The 17,627-nt window shown below is 37.1% G+C and overlaps 1 protein-coding gene across 1 annotated transcript in view; it reads left to right on the top strand.

The window, feature by feature from the left end:
* Nucleotides 1-17,627, top strand: part of FAM126A (family with sequence similarity 126, member A) — a 62,287-nt gene that overhangs the window by 13,825 nt on the left and 30,835 nt on the right. The window contains exons 2-5 of the mRNA XM_006880290.1: nucleotides 14,467-14,568; nucleotides 15,189-15,368; nucleotides 16,303-16,383; nucleotides 17,006-17,121. Of these exons, the coding sequence (XP_006880352.1) occupies nucleotides 14,467-14,568; nucleotides 15,189-15,368; nucleotides 16,303-16,383; nucleotides 17,006-17,121 (479 nt within the window). The remainder of the gene's footprint in view (nucleotides 1-14,466; nucleotides 14,569-15,188; nucleotides 15,369-16,302; nucleotides 16,384-17,005; nucleotides 17,122-17,627) is intronic.

Here is a 17,627-nt window from a genome sequence, read left to right as displayed (position 1 = left end):
AAGGCTGCAGAATTTTTCCTTTACTTTTCAAAGAGAAGAGTGTACAGGGTGGGGGCAGGGAGAAAAGTGCAACAATGAATGAATGAAAATCCAAAGTCTCTGTAAATTTTCACTAAAATTAATAATAATAATAATAAAGACTCAACCAGTATGGCAAATAATTTAAAATCATGACTGATAGCATTCCCTTTCCATCTATTTTTTCCATTCCTTTCTCCTCCTGGCATGCATTTATAAAATGTGAGATATGAAGGGTGAAGAGCAATGTGGCAGTACTGGCAGCATTGGGCTCCTGTCTGAGGAATGGGGTTTAGGTGCAAAGAGTTGCACAGGTGTGATATATAGAAGAATCAATCAGAATGATTGAATGGCTATGTTAATTGAGCAAATGGCTAATAAATTGATGCAGAACTAGTATAGCTGGCATGGGGCAGCAGAGCCTGACCCAGACTGACTCCACAAGAGCAAAGAATCCCCATCAACAATATCGACAAAAATTGATTCCTATGGGATTCCATTGGATTCCCTGGATTCCATCCCATGCCCCCAGTCTCCTCTCTTTTATCACCTACTCAGTCTACTCTCCTGTACCACCTTCCCTCAGTTCAAATATCACCCTTCCTTCCCATAGTTCTCATTACTCCATAAGTCAGTTTACTGATCCGTTGCAGGAGGAACAGAACTCACAGACAATACCCACCAATATGGAGCTTATTAGGAAAATAACAGGTTACCATTTCAGATTGGATATAGTCATAAAACAATGGTTCTGTTAGAACAGTTTCTCAGGTGTATTTCCAAGGGGACTCTTCTGACCTTCTGCATCATGGTTTTTGGGACCAGTGTTACACAGCTCTTTCAGTTCTGTCAATTATTTGTGCCCCTCCCTGCACTCTACCAGTAAGCTGAAGAGGGGGGAGGGGTCCGGGTAGGTTATGTGTGAGAGCTCCAGTTCAACTCTGTCTTATGTGAGTCTCTGGTTATTTTTCTCCAGCACCATAGTGCTGCTGCTGCTGCTGCTACTACTACTGCTACTCAGTTTCAGTCTTACTCCATCTTGCTCAGGAGTGTCTGGCCCAAACAGATGCACTGTACTGCTTCTTTCTTGGTGGTAGTGAGATTCCTATTTTTCTGTCTCTGAACCTCTCCATTTAAGTCTAGAAGGTGAAACTGACCACTGCAGTCACTAGAAATCTAATGGTCTTATTTGCATGTTCCCAACCATAAGGTTCTTATGTCTTATTTACAATATTAGCAAGCTATCCATTTCCCTTGGTAGGGTTAGGGTCAGGGGTAGGGTTAGGGTTAGGGTTAGGTAGGGCCACAAACACCTCACATTTCTGTAGCCCTACCAGCCAGATGATGAAAGCCCATAACTAAGAGAACAAGACAACAGTCTAGAACAAGGGTTGCATGGCTGGGTGGGCTGGGGAAGAGGGGGAAGAGAGGGAGGGAAGAAAATGTGGAACAACAACAAAAATAAATATTTGTTGTTGTTGTTGTTGTTATGTGCCGTCGAGTCGTTTCCGACTCATAGCGACCCTATGCACAACAGCCCTAAACCCTGCTCTATCCTGCGCCAACCACACCGCCTCTGACACACCCATCCCGATTACCCCAGTCACTGAATCAATCCATCTCATAGAGGGTCTTCCCCTCCTGCGCTGTCCCTCCACCTTCCCAAGCATGATGTCCCTCTCCAAGGACCCGTCCCTCCTGGCAACATGTCCAAAGTATGTCAGACAAAGCCCCAGAATCTTTGCCTCCAAGGAGTAGCTTGGTTTAATCCTCTCCAAGATGAATCTGTTTGTTTTCCTGGCAGTCCATGGTACATTCAGTACCCTTCTCCAGCACCACAGCTCAAAAGCATCCACTCTCCTTCTGTCCTCCCTAGTCATTGTCCAACTCTCTGATGCATAACAAGCGATTGCAAAGACCATGGCCTGTATCAGGCGCACCTTAGTCTCCAGAGAGACACTGTTGCTCCTGAGTACCTTTGAGAGGTCCCTAAAAGCAGACTTTCCCATCGCGATACGCTTTTTGATTTCCTGACTGCTGGTACCAAGAGTGTTGACTGTGGAGCCGAGCAAACTGAAGCTGTGAACACTCTCAATCTCTTCGTCATCCATCCTGACGCTGCTAATTGGTCCAGTGGCGAGAATCTTTGTCTTCTTGACATTGAACCTTAGTCCATACTGAAGGCTGCAGTCCTTGACCCTTCGCAGCAAGTGCATGAGGTCCTCCTCAGTTTCAGTAAGCAGGGTTGTGTCATCTGCATAACGCAGATTGTTAATAGATCTTCCACCAATCCTGATGCCACAATTCTCCTCATAGAGCCCAGCTTCTCGGATTATCTGCTCTGCATACATGTTGAAAAGGTATGGAGACAGGATGCATCCCTGGCGTACACCCTTCCCAATTTTGAACCATGCAGTGTTACCCTGCTCTGTTCTGACTACTGCCTCTTGATCCAAGTATAGGTTTCACATTAGCACAATTAAATGTTCTGGGATTCCCATTCTTCTCAGAGTCAGCCACAGTTTGTTATGATCCACACAGTCAAATGCCTTTGCATAATCAATGAAACACAGATAGACATTCTTCTGGTATTCTCTGCTTTCAGCCAAGATCCATCTAACATCAGCAACAATATCCCTAGTACCACGACCCCTTCTAAACCCAGCCTGGACCTAATACATATAGATAAAAAAATAATAAAATAAAAAACACATGAAAAAATCTGCTTGAGCACAATTGAGGATAATGGCTGTTAGATATTTCCCTCTCTATGAAGAGAATTACAGACATAGAATGCAGAAAGCAAGAATGAACTCTGAGGTATTGATTGGAATTGGAAGAATCAGTAGGAACGTATGGATATTAAGTAGCTATATGTATATTTTATGACTGTTTATGTGTGTTTCCACATGCATGCATAAATATCTTTTCTCGCTTTGTTTATTGGGGCTACGTAGAAGCAATGGCAACTCAGTGTCAGCGAGTACATCAAGTACCGAGGCTTTGTTTTCTAGCCAGGATATGAATAAAAGGAAAATATTATTTAAGTATAACCTTTAATCAATATAGCATACATGATCTGTGTAATAATATATTGTTAAAATTTTTATGAGCTTAAGAGTAAGAAAATTTTTCTATTGAAGAGTAGGAAGGGAATGACATCATAAGACTCATTTAAAAGAAAAAGAATTTTGTTGTGTTTCAGATTAAACTCACCCAATTATCAGTTTGCTATAACAATATTTTTAAGGTATCTTTAAGGTCTGTGAGCGAGTGCTGGAGATACAGTCTGTAGGGAGAGGTGCTGCTGGTTCAAATCTACCAGGAGCTCTATGGGAGAAAGATGAGCATTCTCCTCCAATGCAGTTTATGACCTCTGAAAGCTCAGTGGAGGTTCAGCTATGAGTTGGTAAAAGGTTCTGACTTGACAGCAATAAATGAATCAGGTATGTATTATAGCCAGTTAAAGGAAGGTAGTTTCTATTCCTTGTTCATGTGGTATGCTGTTGTGTTGTTGTTGAGTCCCATTGAGTAGGAACTGACCCATAGCAGACCCTCCAGCGGGTTTTTCAGAGGCAGTTAATTGCACAGGAGGAGACTGCCCGCATCCTTCTCCCATAAAGCAGCTTCTGAATTCCAACCCCAGGCCTTCTGGATTGCAGTGAAGATTCTTAGCACTAGGTCACTAGAGCTCTCTATATGCTCCTGAAAATGGTTTTGAATGTTACTCTAATTGTAATTTGTGGTTGAATTCAGCTGTCTTTGTGTTAAAGAGATTAAAATTGAGGCAAAATTAGCATCACTAGGATGTAAATCTGTAGAACAGTTTTAAAATTAAAGTTACTTGTCTCTTGAAATGATTTGTGGTGTTCCATTAGAATACATTTTGAAAGGCGGTCTTGGGATTTCTATGTATTTTTAGAACAACTTTTGCTTCATTGTTGAATTTATTAAAGTCCAAGACTATGGATTGATAAAGTGGTATAAAAGCACTGGCCTAGAAGTCAGAAAGCTTTTCAATCTAATGCTGGCTCTTTCCCTGTGTTGTTTTATGACCTTGGGAAAATAAAATAATCTCTGTGGGTCTTAATGTTGTCATCAGAAAAAAATTGAAGTGGGTAGTTTGAAGATTCTTTCATCTTTTCACTCTTCCATGATTACCATCCGAACTTCTAACCTCATAGTCTCAATCAGCAGTTTCACAAACGCAGCAGTACAATATAGTTTGCTTTGTGCAAAACCAATATTTTTCTTGTATTTATAAAAGCTGTTCCGTATCTGCCCAATCATGGGTCTTTATCAGTATTTTCTCTATGTACCAAGACAGTGTTTAGATGAGGACTACAGTATGTTAAGATTTCATGAATAATTGTATCTTTGTGTTTAAAAAAAATTATATGTGAAACATTGTCCTTCAAATTATTTTTTGCTTTTCTTAATGCTGTGTGTGATGTTTTCAGGAAGGTTTCCAGGCCCCTAACTTTTTTCCAATTTTTTAATAGTCACTGACTCTCTAAATAAGTGACTGAGAAAAATCTAACATTGTTGGGCAGGCTTGCATTAGTTCTCCCCCTCCCCCCCCCAACCCATAACACTCCCTTACATTTTCCCCCCCTTACATTTTTTTTCTCTCTCTTTTTTTTTTTAAAAGAATTTTAATGAACATTTACAGAGATTTTGGATTTCCATTCATTCATTGCTGCACTTCTCTCCCTGCCCAGTTCTCCCCCACCCCCAGTTCACTCCTCTCTTTTAAAAGTAAAAGAAACACTCCTTCCCTGGTACACAACCCCCCTCCCCCGCACCCCTCCCACGCCCCAAGAACATTCCATTATGCAACCTTAATTGTGGGCTCTTGTGATAACCATAATACCCTATCATACATCGCTTTTAAATTATTCACTCCCTCATTTGTTTCAGTGCAGTGGCATAGTAGTAAGGAGCTGTGCTTCAATCCCTCTTACATTTTCTAAACCATCTGATAAATGATACTTTAAGCATCTGTTTCTTCAGATTTTGCCAGGAATAATTTCCTAACGTAATTTTCCATTATCACTGTTTCATCTCCTATTCTGTCTACTGGAACAAAAAAGAGATTAACTGGTATTGAGGAAGTCTGGGAACTTTACACAAGTAAGAAGAAAATGTAAATATTTATTGTAGTAGTATTTACACCCTTTGGTCCTTTTACATCTTAAATTTTCAAAAATTACTTAGGAACTCTGCCATTATATATTTCCTCCATCTATAGAGAAAAGTAACTTTACTAATATTTATAAAATGAAATAATCACAACTGTAAACACAGAGTGTATTCGTTCCTTGCACAAATTTTTAAGATGCCCTTCCTCTCATCTGGCTATTGTTGTTGTGTACCAGTGAGTCGGAACAGACTCATAGCTGATCCTCTAGCGGATTTTCAGAGGCATTAAATTGCATGGGAGGAGATCACCCATCTTTCTCCTGCTGAGCTGTTGGTGAATTCGAACCTTGTGCCTTAGATTTGGCAGTACAACTCCTACCACCACAGCTCCCTCATGTGGCAATGGTAGTCTAAGTTCAGGACATTTTCCCAGAGCTTGTTTTTTTAAACAAAGAGGTATACTCCCCTCCCCCCCCATATTTTATTTATTTAATTTGGATACAGAATCCATACACATTGTTTCATGCTTTCCTTCATTCACATTGTGTTTCACATTCATCCCGATACATTGTGTGTGGGTTTTTGTTGTGGTTGTGTTTTTTTTTTCAGCTTCTGAATTTTATTTTGTTTTTACCTTTGACTTTAACTATGTGCCAGCAAATAGTTTACTTCCTAGGGAGCTCTGGTGGTATAGTGGCAAGAAGCTGTGCTGGAGTACCAAAGGCATGTGGTTTAAGACCACCAGCAGCTCTGTGGGAAAAGGATGGGCAATTTCCTCCCGTGCAATTAACGGCCTCTAAAAACCTGCCAGAGAGTCAACAATGAGTCGGTTCTGACTCTATGGTACAAAACAACACAACATAGATATACTTGATAGGGATTAATTGATATACAAACTAAACATTTTAATTGATGTTATTACTGAATTTTCAGTTTTGTTCTAGTTATTGTTTACAGCATGATAGTAATCTTTCTATTTACTAATAGTTTTTAAAATTTGTATTCCAGTTTACTTACCATTCTTAAATTTTATAGTTCTCTCTCTCTCTCTCTCTCTCTATATATATATATCTCTCTCTCTCTCTCTCAATATGTGATTTAAATTCACTTCCATTCAGGGGATTAGAAATCTTATTGTTTATTTGACTACTATTTGTTTTTATATAAATTTCCCCAGTATTATATGGATATCCCCAGTATTAGGTTACTCTTGATCAAATGACGGAAATGGACTGTGGCTTGGACATCTTTTGTTAGTTGCCTTTGAAATAGTGAAGAATGCTGTAATCTCTTCTTTATGTAAGCAGGTGTAGTTAAAGCATTCCTCTCCATGCCCCTCCCCATCTCTTTTCTTGAGAGTAGGGGACTGTTCTCAAAGAGTTTGCTTTTATTTTCCATTCTGGCAAACAAAAATATCTTACTAAAATTTTAGGAGTCTATTTATGTATATGTCCTAAGGTAAAATATAACCTATTTGTTAAAAGAATCTACTGAGCTATAAACAGTGACAGTTTTTATTTAATTTTCTGTCATTTATCATAGGTTGGGTTAACAAGGGTTTGAGGCCTTGTGCTAAATGCTGTAGATGAAGAGATAATAAGACAGTTCTTGACCTCAGGGAGCTCACAGTAAAGTAAAAATGAATCAAATATTCTTCTTTTGAAAATTCAAGCTGCTTCATTTTTAACATTTCTTTATGCATATATACAAATATACACATGTACTAATCACAAATCACCCCTACACCACTGGAACCCCCTCAATCATAAAAACAAAAAGTTTACTGCTATTGAGTTGGTCTGACTCATAGAGATCCTTTATCAGGTTCCAAGGCCTTAAGTCTTTATGGGAGATTGCCATTCTTTCTCCCGTCTTGCTACAGGTGGATTTGAACAACTGACTTTCCATTAATGTTTGGTTACTCCTGATAATTACATGCTATATATCACCAGGCTCCTATGTTAATCTTAACCCATTTAAAATCACTAAGTACTATGATATAGAACATGTAAAAATAATATATATCTTGAAATAATTATTAGGTACATTTTCAGATATGCTATTTACTTCAGGATTTGCTTTAAATTTTATTTTTCAAGGGAAATAATTTGTTTGAGAAGGAATAATGACTTGAGACACAAATGTTGTCAAGAGCGTATGCCCCACAAGGGATAGGTCTTAATCATATATTTTAATTTTTTTGTCATTTATTATAATGAAAAGTTTGTTTCAAATTTCCCACTTATTTTACCTCAAACTATCCAGCTTCTTGAATTTTCTGTTCCCCTTTCTCTCTGTTTCTGGTATCCTTTATGGACAGATTGTGATGACAGTTAGGGATTAACCCAAAAGAAAACGTGTTGTTTTCAAATTAATTCTGACATATAGTGACGCCAAGTGTTTGAGAGTAGATCTGACATCATAGGTTTTTTTGTGTAATCTTTGTAGAAGTAGATCACCAGACCTTTCTGCTGCAGGACCATTGAGTGGGCTCAAACTGTCCTTTTCATTTTAATCAAGTACAAATTGCTTGAGTTACCTGGGGCTGTATTTTAAATGGTCATCTTGAATGAAATATCAGAGATTTCAACCTACAAGCAGTTAAATGGGAAGAAAAACCTGGAAATCTGCTTCTTTTTTAAAAAATTTATTATTCATTTTCAATGGAAAATCTGCTTTTTACAGAAGATAACTTAGAGAATCCTCTGGGCCAGGCAGTTCTTTTTTGTCATGTAGGGTTGCTCTCCACTGGATTCCTTTTGAAGACACGTAGTTACAGAAAACAGAAGCTCTGGTGACTTGATGGTAAGAAACTGTGTGGCAATCCCGAAGCACATGGTTCGAAGCCACCAGCTGCTCTGCAGGAGAAGGATGGGCAGTCTCCTTTGCAATTTACTGATTTTCACTGCCTCTAAAAACCTTCTGGAGGGTTGGCTATTGATCTGCCCCAACTCAACAGTATTCAACAGCAACAATAACAATTTCAGGAAAAGTAGTTTATTGATAGTGTGATATATTTTTCTCGTTTTGAGATATTTGTTCTCACCTCAATTTTATGAAAAAAGAACCAAAACAAAACAAAAACTTACCACGCTTGGCAGTTAGAACATATATTTCAGGTTAGTGTATCCACTGATCTCCAATGGCTTTTTGATTTGAAACATTATCAGATGCTTATATAACATGTTTATAAAGAAGCTGGGTCAGTCCAGCTAATGAGATTTGTGACTTACATAAATGCTATAAAAACTAGATCTCTGTGACAACAATGGTTTTGTGGTGCATAACATAGAACTTGAGATTTTCAGTGGCTTATAAGATAAACAATCATATAGGTATAAAATGAATCACAAATTGAAAACCAAACAAACCTAGATCTCTAACTTTAATTAAAACCGAAAGCGTAGAAAGCCCCCCAAAGACAGGGTAGTATTGCCACATAGGATTTGTGAGCCTATTCTCAGTGTGCAACTGTCACATCATTCTTCTGTGATGTGGTTTAAGGGGTTTGGACCACTGAGCTATCAACTAGCAAATAAGTGCTTTAACCACTGTGTAACTAGAGCTCCCTTTAACTTTAAATAAGCCTGGCTTATTTTTTTTTAATTAATTTTCATAAAAGTTTACAGAGACTTTGGATTTACATTCATTCATTGTTGTACACTTTCCTCCCTGCCCACTCCTCCCCGCCAGGTCATTTTTCTCTTTGAAAAGTAAGAAAAACCCATCAACAAACGAATGGCTAGAGAAGCTGTGGTATATTCGCACAATGGAATACTATGCTGCATTAAAAAACAAGGAACTCATGCAATATTATTCAAAATGGTTGACTCTGGAGAACATTATGCTGAGTGAAATATCCCAGTCACAAAAGGACAAATATTACATGATGCCACTGTTGTAGAATGGGACTGTCCTTGGGGTTGGGGAGAGACTGAGTAAGATGGGTTCAATAATGTATACTGCACTGAAACAGAGGAGGGAGAGAACCGTTTAAAAGAGAGATATAACTGGGTATTTCTGTCATCACAGGAGACTAGAGCAAGGGCTACATGGTGGAGGGGACCTGGGGGAGGGTTTGTAAAACAATGAAAGAATCTTTTCTTTTACTTTTCCATAATTTTTGGACTCATGTACTTATAACTTGTTAGTCAAATTTGTGTCTTCTAGGTTGCAACACCCCCATGATACATCTTCAAGGATATGAACATGTACGGCCAATCACAATCAATAAGAGTGCATCTAAATTCCAAAATCAATCTCCATAATAGTCTATGTGTTTCCTACTGCCAAAGGGGCCCTTTAGAGTAGTGAGAGAAGATCTTCACCCCGAAACCCACAGCGTCCCTTTTCAGCAGGAAGTAGCTAAGAGAATACGCCATCCCCTTTTCCTTATGACTCAGGGTGAAGTCTCTCTCAGGGAGGAGTGATAGGGAATGGCAAAGGACACACTGACAAAGAAGATTAATCAGAACTGGCTTTGACAAGCACTGTGGCATTTGGACAAGATCAAACTGGGAGGAGGGTAGAGAGAATAGTGCAACAATGAATGAGTGGAAGCCCAAAATCTCTGTAAATGTTTATGAAAATTAATAAAATATAATTATAGAAAAAAAATAAAAAAAAAAAGTAAGAAAAAATTCTTTCATTGTTATACAATCCACCCTCCTCCCCCCAAGTCCACTCTATTATGCATGTTTCATTCTGGACTCTTGTCATGACAATAATACCTAATCATATATTCCCCCTAAACAGTTCTCTCCCTCATCTGTTTCAATGCAATATACATTATGTATCTCCTCTTAGTTTCCTCCAAACCCTGATGTCACTCCAGATTTACAACAGTGGCATTATGCAGTATTTGTCTTTTTGTGACTGAGATATTTCATTCAGCATAACGTCCTCCAACGTCACCCATTTTGTATAATAATTCATGAGTTCCTTGTTTTTTAATGCTTCAGTATTTCATTGTTTTTCACAGTTTCTTCTCTCCATTCATTTGTTGATGGACACTTGGGCTGATTCCAACTGTTTGCTATTGTGAACAAAGCTGCAATAAACATGGGTGTTCATATATCTGCTTGTGTGGCAGTTATGATTGCTTTAGGGTATATGCCTAGTAGTGGAATTGCTGGGTCAAATGGTATTTCTATTTGCAACTTTTTGCGAAAGTGCCATACCACCTTCCACAATGGTTGTACCATTTTACACTCCCACCAACAGTGAATAAGGGTTCCAGTTTCTCCACAACCTCACCAGCATTTGTTGCTTGCTGTCCCGCTAAATTTTGCTGTTGTTAACCAGGGTGAGATATCTCATAGTTGTTTTGATTTCGAACATTTCTTCATTTGTTCACCATCTCAATGTCTTCTTTGGTCAAGTGTCTGTTCAAATCCTGTGTCCATTTTTCAATTGAGTTGTTTACCATTATCTTGTTGTGCTTGAGTATTCTATAAATTCTAAATATAAGTGCCTTATCAGAAATGTCATTACCAAATATTTTTTCCCAGTCTGTGGCTTTCCTTTTTACCCTGTTAAAGTTTATGGATGTGCAAAGGGTTTTTATTCTTAGAAGGACCCATTCATCTATTTTCTCCTCTCCTGGTTGTAGATTTTCAGGATGCTTGAAAGACTATGTTATGGATTAGGGCTTCCAGAGTTCTTCTAAGCTTTTCTCTATTGAATCTTATAATCCTTGGTTTTAGTTCTAGATCCTTGATCCACTTTGAGTTAGTTTTTGTGTATGGAATGAGGTGTGGATCTTGCTTGGATTTTCTGTAGATAGTTTCCCAGTTTTGCCAACATCATTTGTTCAAAAGGCTGTTGTTTCACCACTTAACTGATTTTATCTCCTTGTCAAAAATCAGTTGACCATAGGTAGATGGGTTGATTTCTGGGTTCTTAATTCTATTCCATTGATCAATGTGTCTGTCATTGTACCAGTACCATGATGTCTTGACCACCGTAATAGTGTAGAAGGATTTGAAATCAGGGGTGATATGCCTTTTACCTTGTTTCTCTTTTTTTGTTTTAAATATTCTTACTGGTTTTCATATAATTCCTTTACATTATGTTTGATTCATATACTTTGTGTTTTATACCATCTTTCATTTACACCATGTTTCATACAATCATTCATATGCATTCTATTTTACATTCTTTTTTCTTACCTGGTTTGCTTACAAACTTTGTATACATTGTGTTTCACACTATTCTTCATTCACTTTGCATTTCTGGTTTTATGGCACAGTGGATAAAGTGTTCAGCAACTAACCAGCTGGTTGGTGGGAGAAAAGGAAAGCTTTGGGGAAGACTCATTGTTGTTAGGTGCTGCCAAGCTGAATACAATTCAGATCTGAACAACAGATCTAAACCCTGTTCTATCCTGAGCCATCCTCACAATCTCTGACACACTTGATACTTTAGAAACTTGGAAATCCTGTGGGACAGTTTTGCTCTACCTTTCTTGGTTGCTATGAGCTGAAATAGATTTGACAGGAGTGGATTTAGTTTTGGATCTCTGTAGGGGTCACAGTCTCTCTGTCCTGGAGGTCATCCAGTGGGCAGGTCTTTCAGAACTGCCCTGCACCTGACAGTCATCAAGCTTAAGACACTAGAGATGTAACTTTAATGTTCTCCACTAACTCCTGGTCTGCCTTTCTACATTTAAAAAGAGAACCCTTCCATCTCACAGCACTTCCCTTTATTTAGAATTACCATGTGAAACCGTATATTAGCCATTCTGCACTTGGATTCTGACAGAGCCATTACTTTTTATGCTGAGAGGGTTAATTTTAAATTATTGAGGCCCTGCATCTCAGTGAAGCAAGCATCTTCAAACAAATTGCATTTTAAAATTAACATTTACAATAACATTTTTTTCCCTCACTTTTACCTGTAATAGGATTGTCATTTGTCCTATGTGTCTGTGCTCCTAAGGTCTCCTGCAGAACATAGTTCAATATCTGGCACTGTGATTGGCAAAGAACTGGGACTCAGGTAACATCTAGGGTTTCATGGTATCTCTGGACTGGCAGTAAGATGTCTCTTGTAAGTCACTTTCCTGGCTTACATGGAAGATGCATCATGGCCTCTGCCTACCAGAAACCCTCTCTGGCAAAATTAATGGCAACACCAGACCTTGCTCAGTGTCCATCATATATCTGCATTTGTCCAGCAGAGGGGAAATGGATTTTAATCCAGCATGTGTGCTTGTATTAGCAGAGCCACAGATGTCCAATTTGTTTGAAGATGCTTTGTTTCTCTTTTTAAGGAGTGCTTTGCTTCAGAGCCTCTTTCCATTCCAAATAAAATTGGAGATTGCCTTTTCCATATCGTTGAAGAATGGAATTAGTATTTGTATTGGGATTGCATTGAATGTGTAAATTGCCTTTGATAGTATTGTCATTTTCACAATATTGAGTCTATCTATCCACCAGCAAGGTATATCCTTCCATTTCTCCAGGTCTCTTTTTGTTACTTGTAGTAATGTTTTATCATTTTTTTTTTTTACTAGATCCTTTGTGCTTCTGGTTACATTTACTCCCAAGTATTTAATCTTGTGATTAGCTATTCTGAAGGGTATTGTTTTTCTTAGGTCCAGTTCTATATTCTCTTTGTCACTGTAGAGAAATCCAATTGATTTTTGTATGTTTATCTTATATCCTGCCACTTGGCAGAACTGGTCTACTATGTCCAGTAGTTTTCTTGCTGTGTCTTTATGGATTTCTAAGTATACTATCATATCATCTGCATAGAGAGATGATTTTACCTCCTCTTTGCCAATTTGGATACCCCTTATTTCCTTCTTTTGCCTTATTGTTATCACTAAGACTTCCAATACAATATTGAATAGGAGAGGTGATAGTGGGCATCCTTGCCTAGTTCCTGTTCTCAAGGGAAATGTCTTTAATCTCTATCCACTGAGAACAATGTTGGCTTTCAGGTTGTTTTATATACTTTTTACTATGTTGAAGAAACTACCCTGTAATTCTATTTTGTTGTGAATTTCTAAGTATTTGTCCATTTCCTCATATTTGTTGGAGTATAATTTTTTCATAATATTCCATTGTTAGCCTTTTTATTTTAGTTGGTTCTGTTGTGATGTTGCCAATTTCATCTCTTATTCAGACTATTTGTATCTTTTCCTTTGTTAGATCCCCCCCCCCCGTTTGTTAGTTTTGCTAGTGGTTTGTTGAGTTTATTGACCTTTTCAAAGAACCAACTTCTGGTTTTGTTGAGTGTTTCAATTGTTCTTTTGTTTTATATTTAATTTATTTCTGCTTTAATTTTCATAATTTCCATTTTTTTAGAGGTTGTTGAGTTTTGGGGCTGTTCTTTTTAAATTTGTTGGAGATGTTGGGTTAGAGAGTCAATGGTTATTTTCTCCTGCCTTTTGATATATTTGCTTATTGCTATAAATTGACCTCTGATTACTACTCTGGATTAAAGGCAAGTTAGTTGACTGGACTTGGAGGCATGGGTGTGGGGCTGGCATGCATGGGACCTCACACGGATTCCAGCTGTCAAGGTGGGCTCGCGTGGGAATCTCACTCAAATTCCAGCTGTCTGGCTTTTGCCTGGTGGCTCTTGCATGGTGGTATTCTGGGTCCAACGGGGCTTAAGAAACCTCAGTCAAATTCCCACTGTCCTGCTTGCTCCTGGTGGGTGGGTCCCACAGTGGTGCTCCTGCTGGGCTTGGGTTGGCCGCTTCCACCAGGGTTTGGCTGGCGGCTCCTGCTGGGGTTGGCTGGCAGCTCCCACCACGACTTGCTTTTCCTGTGGCTCCAAAACGAAATGTTTTAATTATAGTTCTCACTCAAATTCTGATTATCCTGCTTGCTGCTCCCTGTGAGTAGCTCTCTGTGTCTTGCTCCCTGTGTGTCACTTCCTGTGCCTCATGTGTGTTGGCTTATATTATTTCTCACCCCAAATTGTGATCAAAGATGAAACATTTGGTGTTAATTTATTTTCTTCTTGATATTCAACTCAGCAGATAAGACTATAAAATATATTTTTTAAGTTTTTGTAATTATTTTTATTAAGACGTAATTCATATGACAAAACTCATTGTTTTAAAGTGTACATTTAAGTTGGCTTTGATGTATTCACAATACTATGCAGCTACCACCATCATCTAATTTTATCTAAGATATTTCCATCACCTCAAAAACAAACCTTATATTTGTTAACAGTACTCTTAATTCTCACGCTCTACCCCAGTCACTGGCAACACAGTCTTTCTCTTTAGATTTGCCTATTCTGGACATTTCCTATAAGTGGAATGTTTTGTTTTTCAATTTTTAGACACTGCCGGAAACATCTTTACCAAATTATGCCACAAACTTGAAAGACAAGAGCGCTTTAGTTTCATCTCTCTATAAAGTGATCCAGGAACCACAAAGTGAGGTAAGTTTGCTTAGAGTTGATTAATGCTCATAGTATTCATTTGGGAATTGCTGGGAGGTGCAATCACTTAAGGGTTCAACTACAAACCAAAAGGTTGATGGTTCAGACCTACCCCATGGACCTCACAAGAAAGGCCTGACAGCTTCAGGAGGGTCACAACCTAGAAAATTCTGTGCAGTAATTCTGTTCTTCAAACATGGAGTTGACACAAATCAGAATTGACTCAGTGGCAACTAACAGCAACAAAATATTCACTTGATTCATCAAAGTAAATGAATTTTTTTCCTTTTTAAATATAAACTGAAAAAATGTAAATGTTTAAAGAACAATAATAAGTGAACTCAGTGTAGTATCACTCAAAGCAGGAAATAGAATTGTCTCTATCTTTCAAAAATCTTCTCTGAATATGTTTGTTCTATTTTTTGTCCTCACACCAGAATTCAGTAGATTTCTAAATAGCTTAGCAGTAAATAGTTTTGCACCAGAAAAAAATATGAATATTTATTATATTCAATAATATTTCAATAATTATCAATCAGGTACAACCTTTTATGTTTCATATAACAGTTTAAGGCAACTAACTGTTCAGCCCTTGAACTAACATTTTCGTTTTCTTCCAGTTGCTAGAACCCGTATGTCACCAACTCTTTGAATTTTATCGCAGTGGAGAAGAACAATTACTTCGATTTACACTGCAGTTTCTCCCAGAATTGATTTGGTGCTACCTTGCCGTGTCAGCCAGCAGAAATGTGCATAGCAGTGGATGCATTGAAGCACTTCTACTAGGGGTTTACAATTTGGTTTGTATTCAGTGCCATTAACAAGGTGTTTTTCATCACAAACAAATATATCAACATGAGTAGAAAAGAGTCATTTCTAGAATATTTCTTCTCACCTTTTTGTTAGTTCGTTTACCAGAACTGTTTTAAGATTTACATCTATTTTTCATTTTATTAAAGTTATTATTTGTTTTTCCCACATCAAGTAATTCATACATAGGTCATTCTCTAAAAAATAATTTGAGGTTTGGCACATATAGACATATATATAATTATGTAAATATACTTTTTTAGATTGTTAAAAGATTGAGAGACTATTCACACCTGCCAAAGTATCTGAAAATATCAATGTCCGATTTTAAGTGTTTTAAATTTAAAATTTATTGATTAATGAGTTAATAGTTTCTTATTTGTACCAAAAGTATGGAAAAAAGTTCTAATCTGATGTTGAGGGTACAATAGCCAACAGTAATATTTTAAAAAATCTAGACCGTGTCCAGATTTTACACCTTTGATTGATATATGGTTTGAATTGTTAGTAATATTTGTGTATTAAGTAACATGTCACTTAAGGTGTATATTTTTAAAAATAAAAAAAGAAATTTAAGCTTCTTTTCTTGACCTGTTTTAAAACTATGTTAACTGATTTAAAAAGATTACTGATGAGGAAAATGAATAATTATTAAGGCACTATCTATATTTTAACCATTTAGAAAACTTTATGTTGTTAATATTTTTAAAATGGAAAGATACCCATGTCAAATATTTATATTCGTGAATACTTGCTATTGGAGTCTCACGTTTTAAGATTTTAGTGGCCGTTAATATTCCCTTATAGTCAGATGTTTCTTTTTTACTTTCTCATTTGTACTAGCAATTTAAATTTGGCATTTAAAATTTTGTTTAAAAAAATATTAAGTTATTTTTGGTTGGTTTTTTTTTTTCACTTTTGTAGGAGATAGTTGACAAAGAGGGACATAGCAAAATATTGAGTTTTACGATTCCATCTTTATCCAAACCATCTGTGTACCATGAAGTAAGTGATATTTCATTAATGTAAAATTATTATTGGTCCTGATTTTTGAAGTAACCATAAATTAGGAGTTAGGTTCTGAAGCCAGAAAAGAAAAAGAAAAAAAATGTTTTATTAGTAATTTAAAAGTGTAAAATGTCACATAAGACTATTTATTGTTCTTAATGTGAAAAAAGAAAATAATCGTTTAACTTTAGACTTAATTACTTAATTCTTTCTTAAAAATATTTCTCACAGTGAGAATAAAACTAGTTTTATTTCTTTTTTTCTTTGGAAACTGTATATTGCTGAGGTAGAAATTTTTAAAGTGGAATTATTTTTTATTTGTGGCTTGAGTTTTTAGGTTTTTTTTCCAAGTCTTCGGGATGGATGTGTCAGAGGCAATGCAATTGGCACAGGATAAAGCAGGGTTTAGGGCTGTTGTACATAGGGTCACTATGAGTCACAAGCAACTTGACGGCACATAACAACAACAACAACTAGAAAAATATTTGATAGGCAGTCTCAACATTTACTTTTAGGATTTATGATGCTCATGGCAACCAATGGTGTCTGTCTATTGACAAATATCACATTTTATGTAAAGTAACTATTTTTCCCCTTTGTTCAAATGTCTTTTCCTTAGCCTTCCAGCATTGGTTCCATGGCTCTGACTGAAAGTGCACTATCCCAGCATGGTTTATCAAGAGTTGTATACAGTGGACCACATCCTCAGAGGGAGATGTTAACAGCCCAGAACAGGTATGAGATTTCATTGATTATACAACCACATTGATTTTTCTCTCTCTCTTTTTTTTTTTTTTACACATTGATTTTTTTAAACAATTATTTCACTCTATTTATAAATAATGTTTAGTGAGTTGTATGTAACAGTTTATTTTGCTGTTGAGTAATTTTATACAAGTGAAAAAACATACTATTCAGACTTGTTAGTTGTACTTTGCTTCCTATGTTGCCTCGAACATTGTACTATTAAGATAGTTTTCCAGTGCCAGTTAATAGGTATAGAAGACTGAGTGCTTGTGGTGTAGGGTCCTGTGGATTGGACTGCTAACCGATTATAAGCAGTGATTGTAATCTACCACTTGTTCCATGGTGGAAAGATGAACCATCATTTCTCATTAAGATTTTAGGTTCAGAAACCTAATGGAGTTGGCATTGACTCAGCAGCAGTGAGTTTAATGTGTGTGTATGTGTGTGAGAGTGAATTACTTGGAAATTCTTCATTCTCCTTTTATTTGGTCTTG

The sequence above is a fragment of the Elephantulus edwardii genome, unplaced genomic scaffold, assembly GCF_000299155.1.
Source record: "Elephantulus edwardii isolate Elephantulus edwardi_28Jun2011 unplaced genomic scaffold, EleEdw1.0 scaffold00007, whole genome shotgun sequence".
Taxonomy (NCBI): domain Eukaryota; kingdom Metazoa; phylum Chordata; class Mammalia; order Macroscelidea; family Macroscelididae; genus Elephantulus; species Elephantulus edwardii.
The sequence above is the reverse complement of the archived record's forward strand: the minus strand, read 5'-3'. Positions and strand labels throughout refer to the sequence as shown.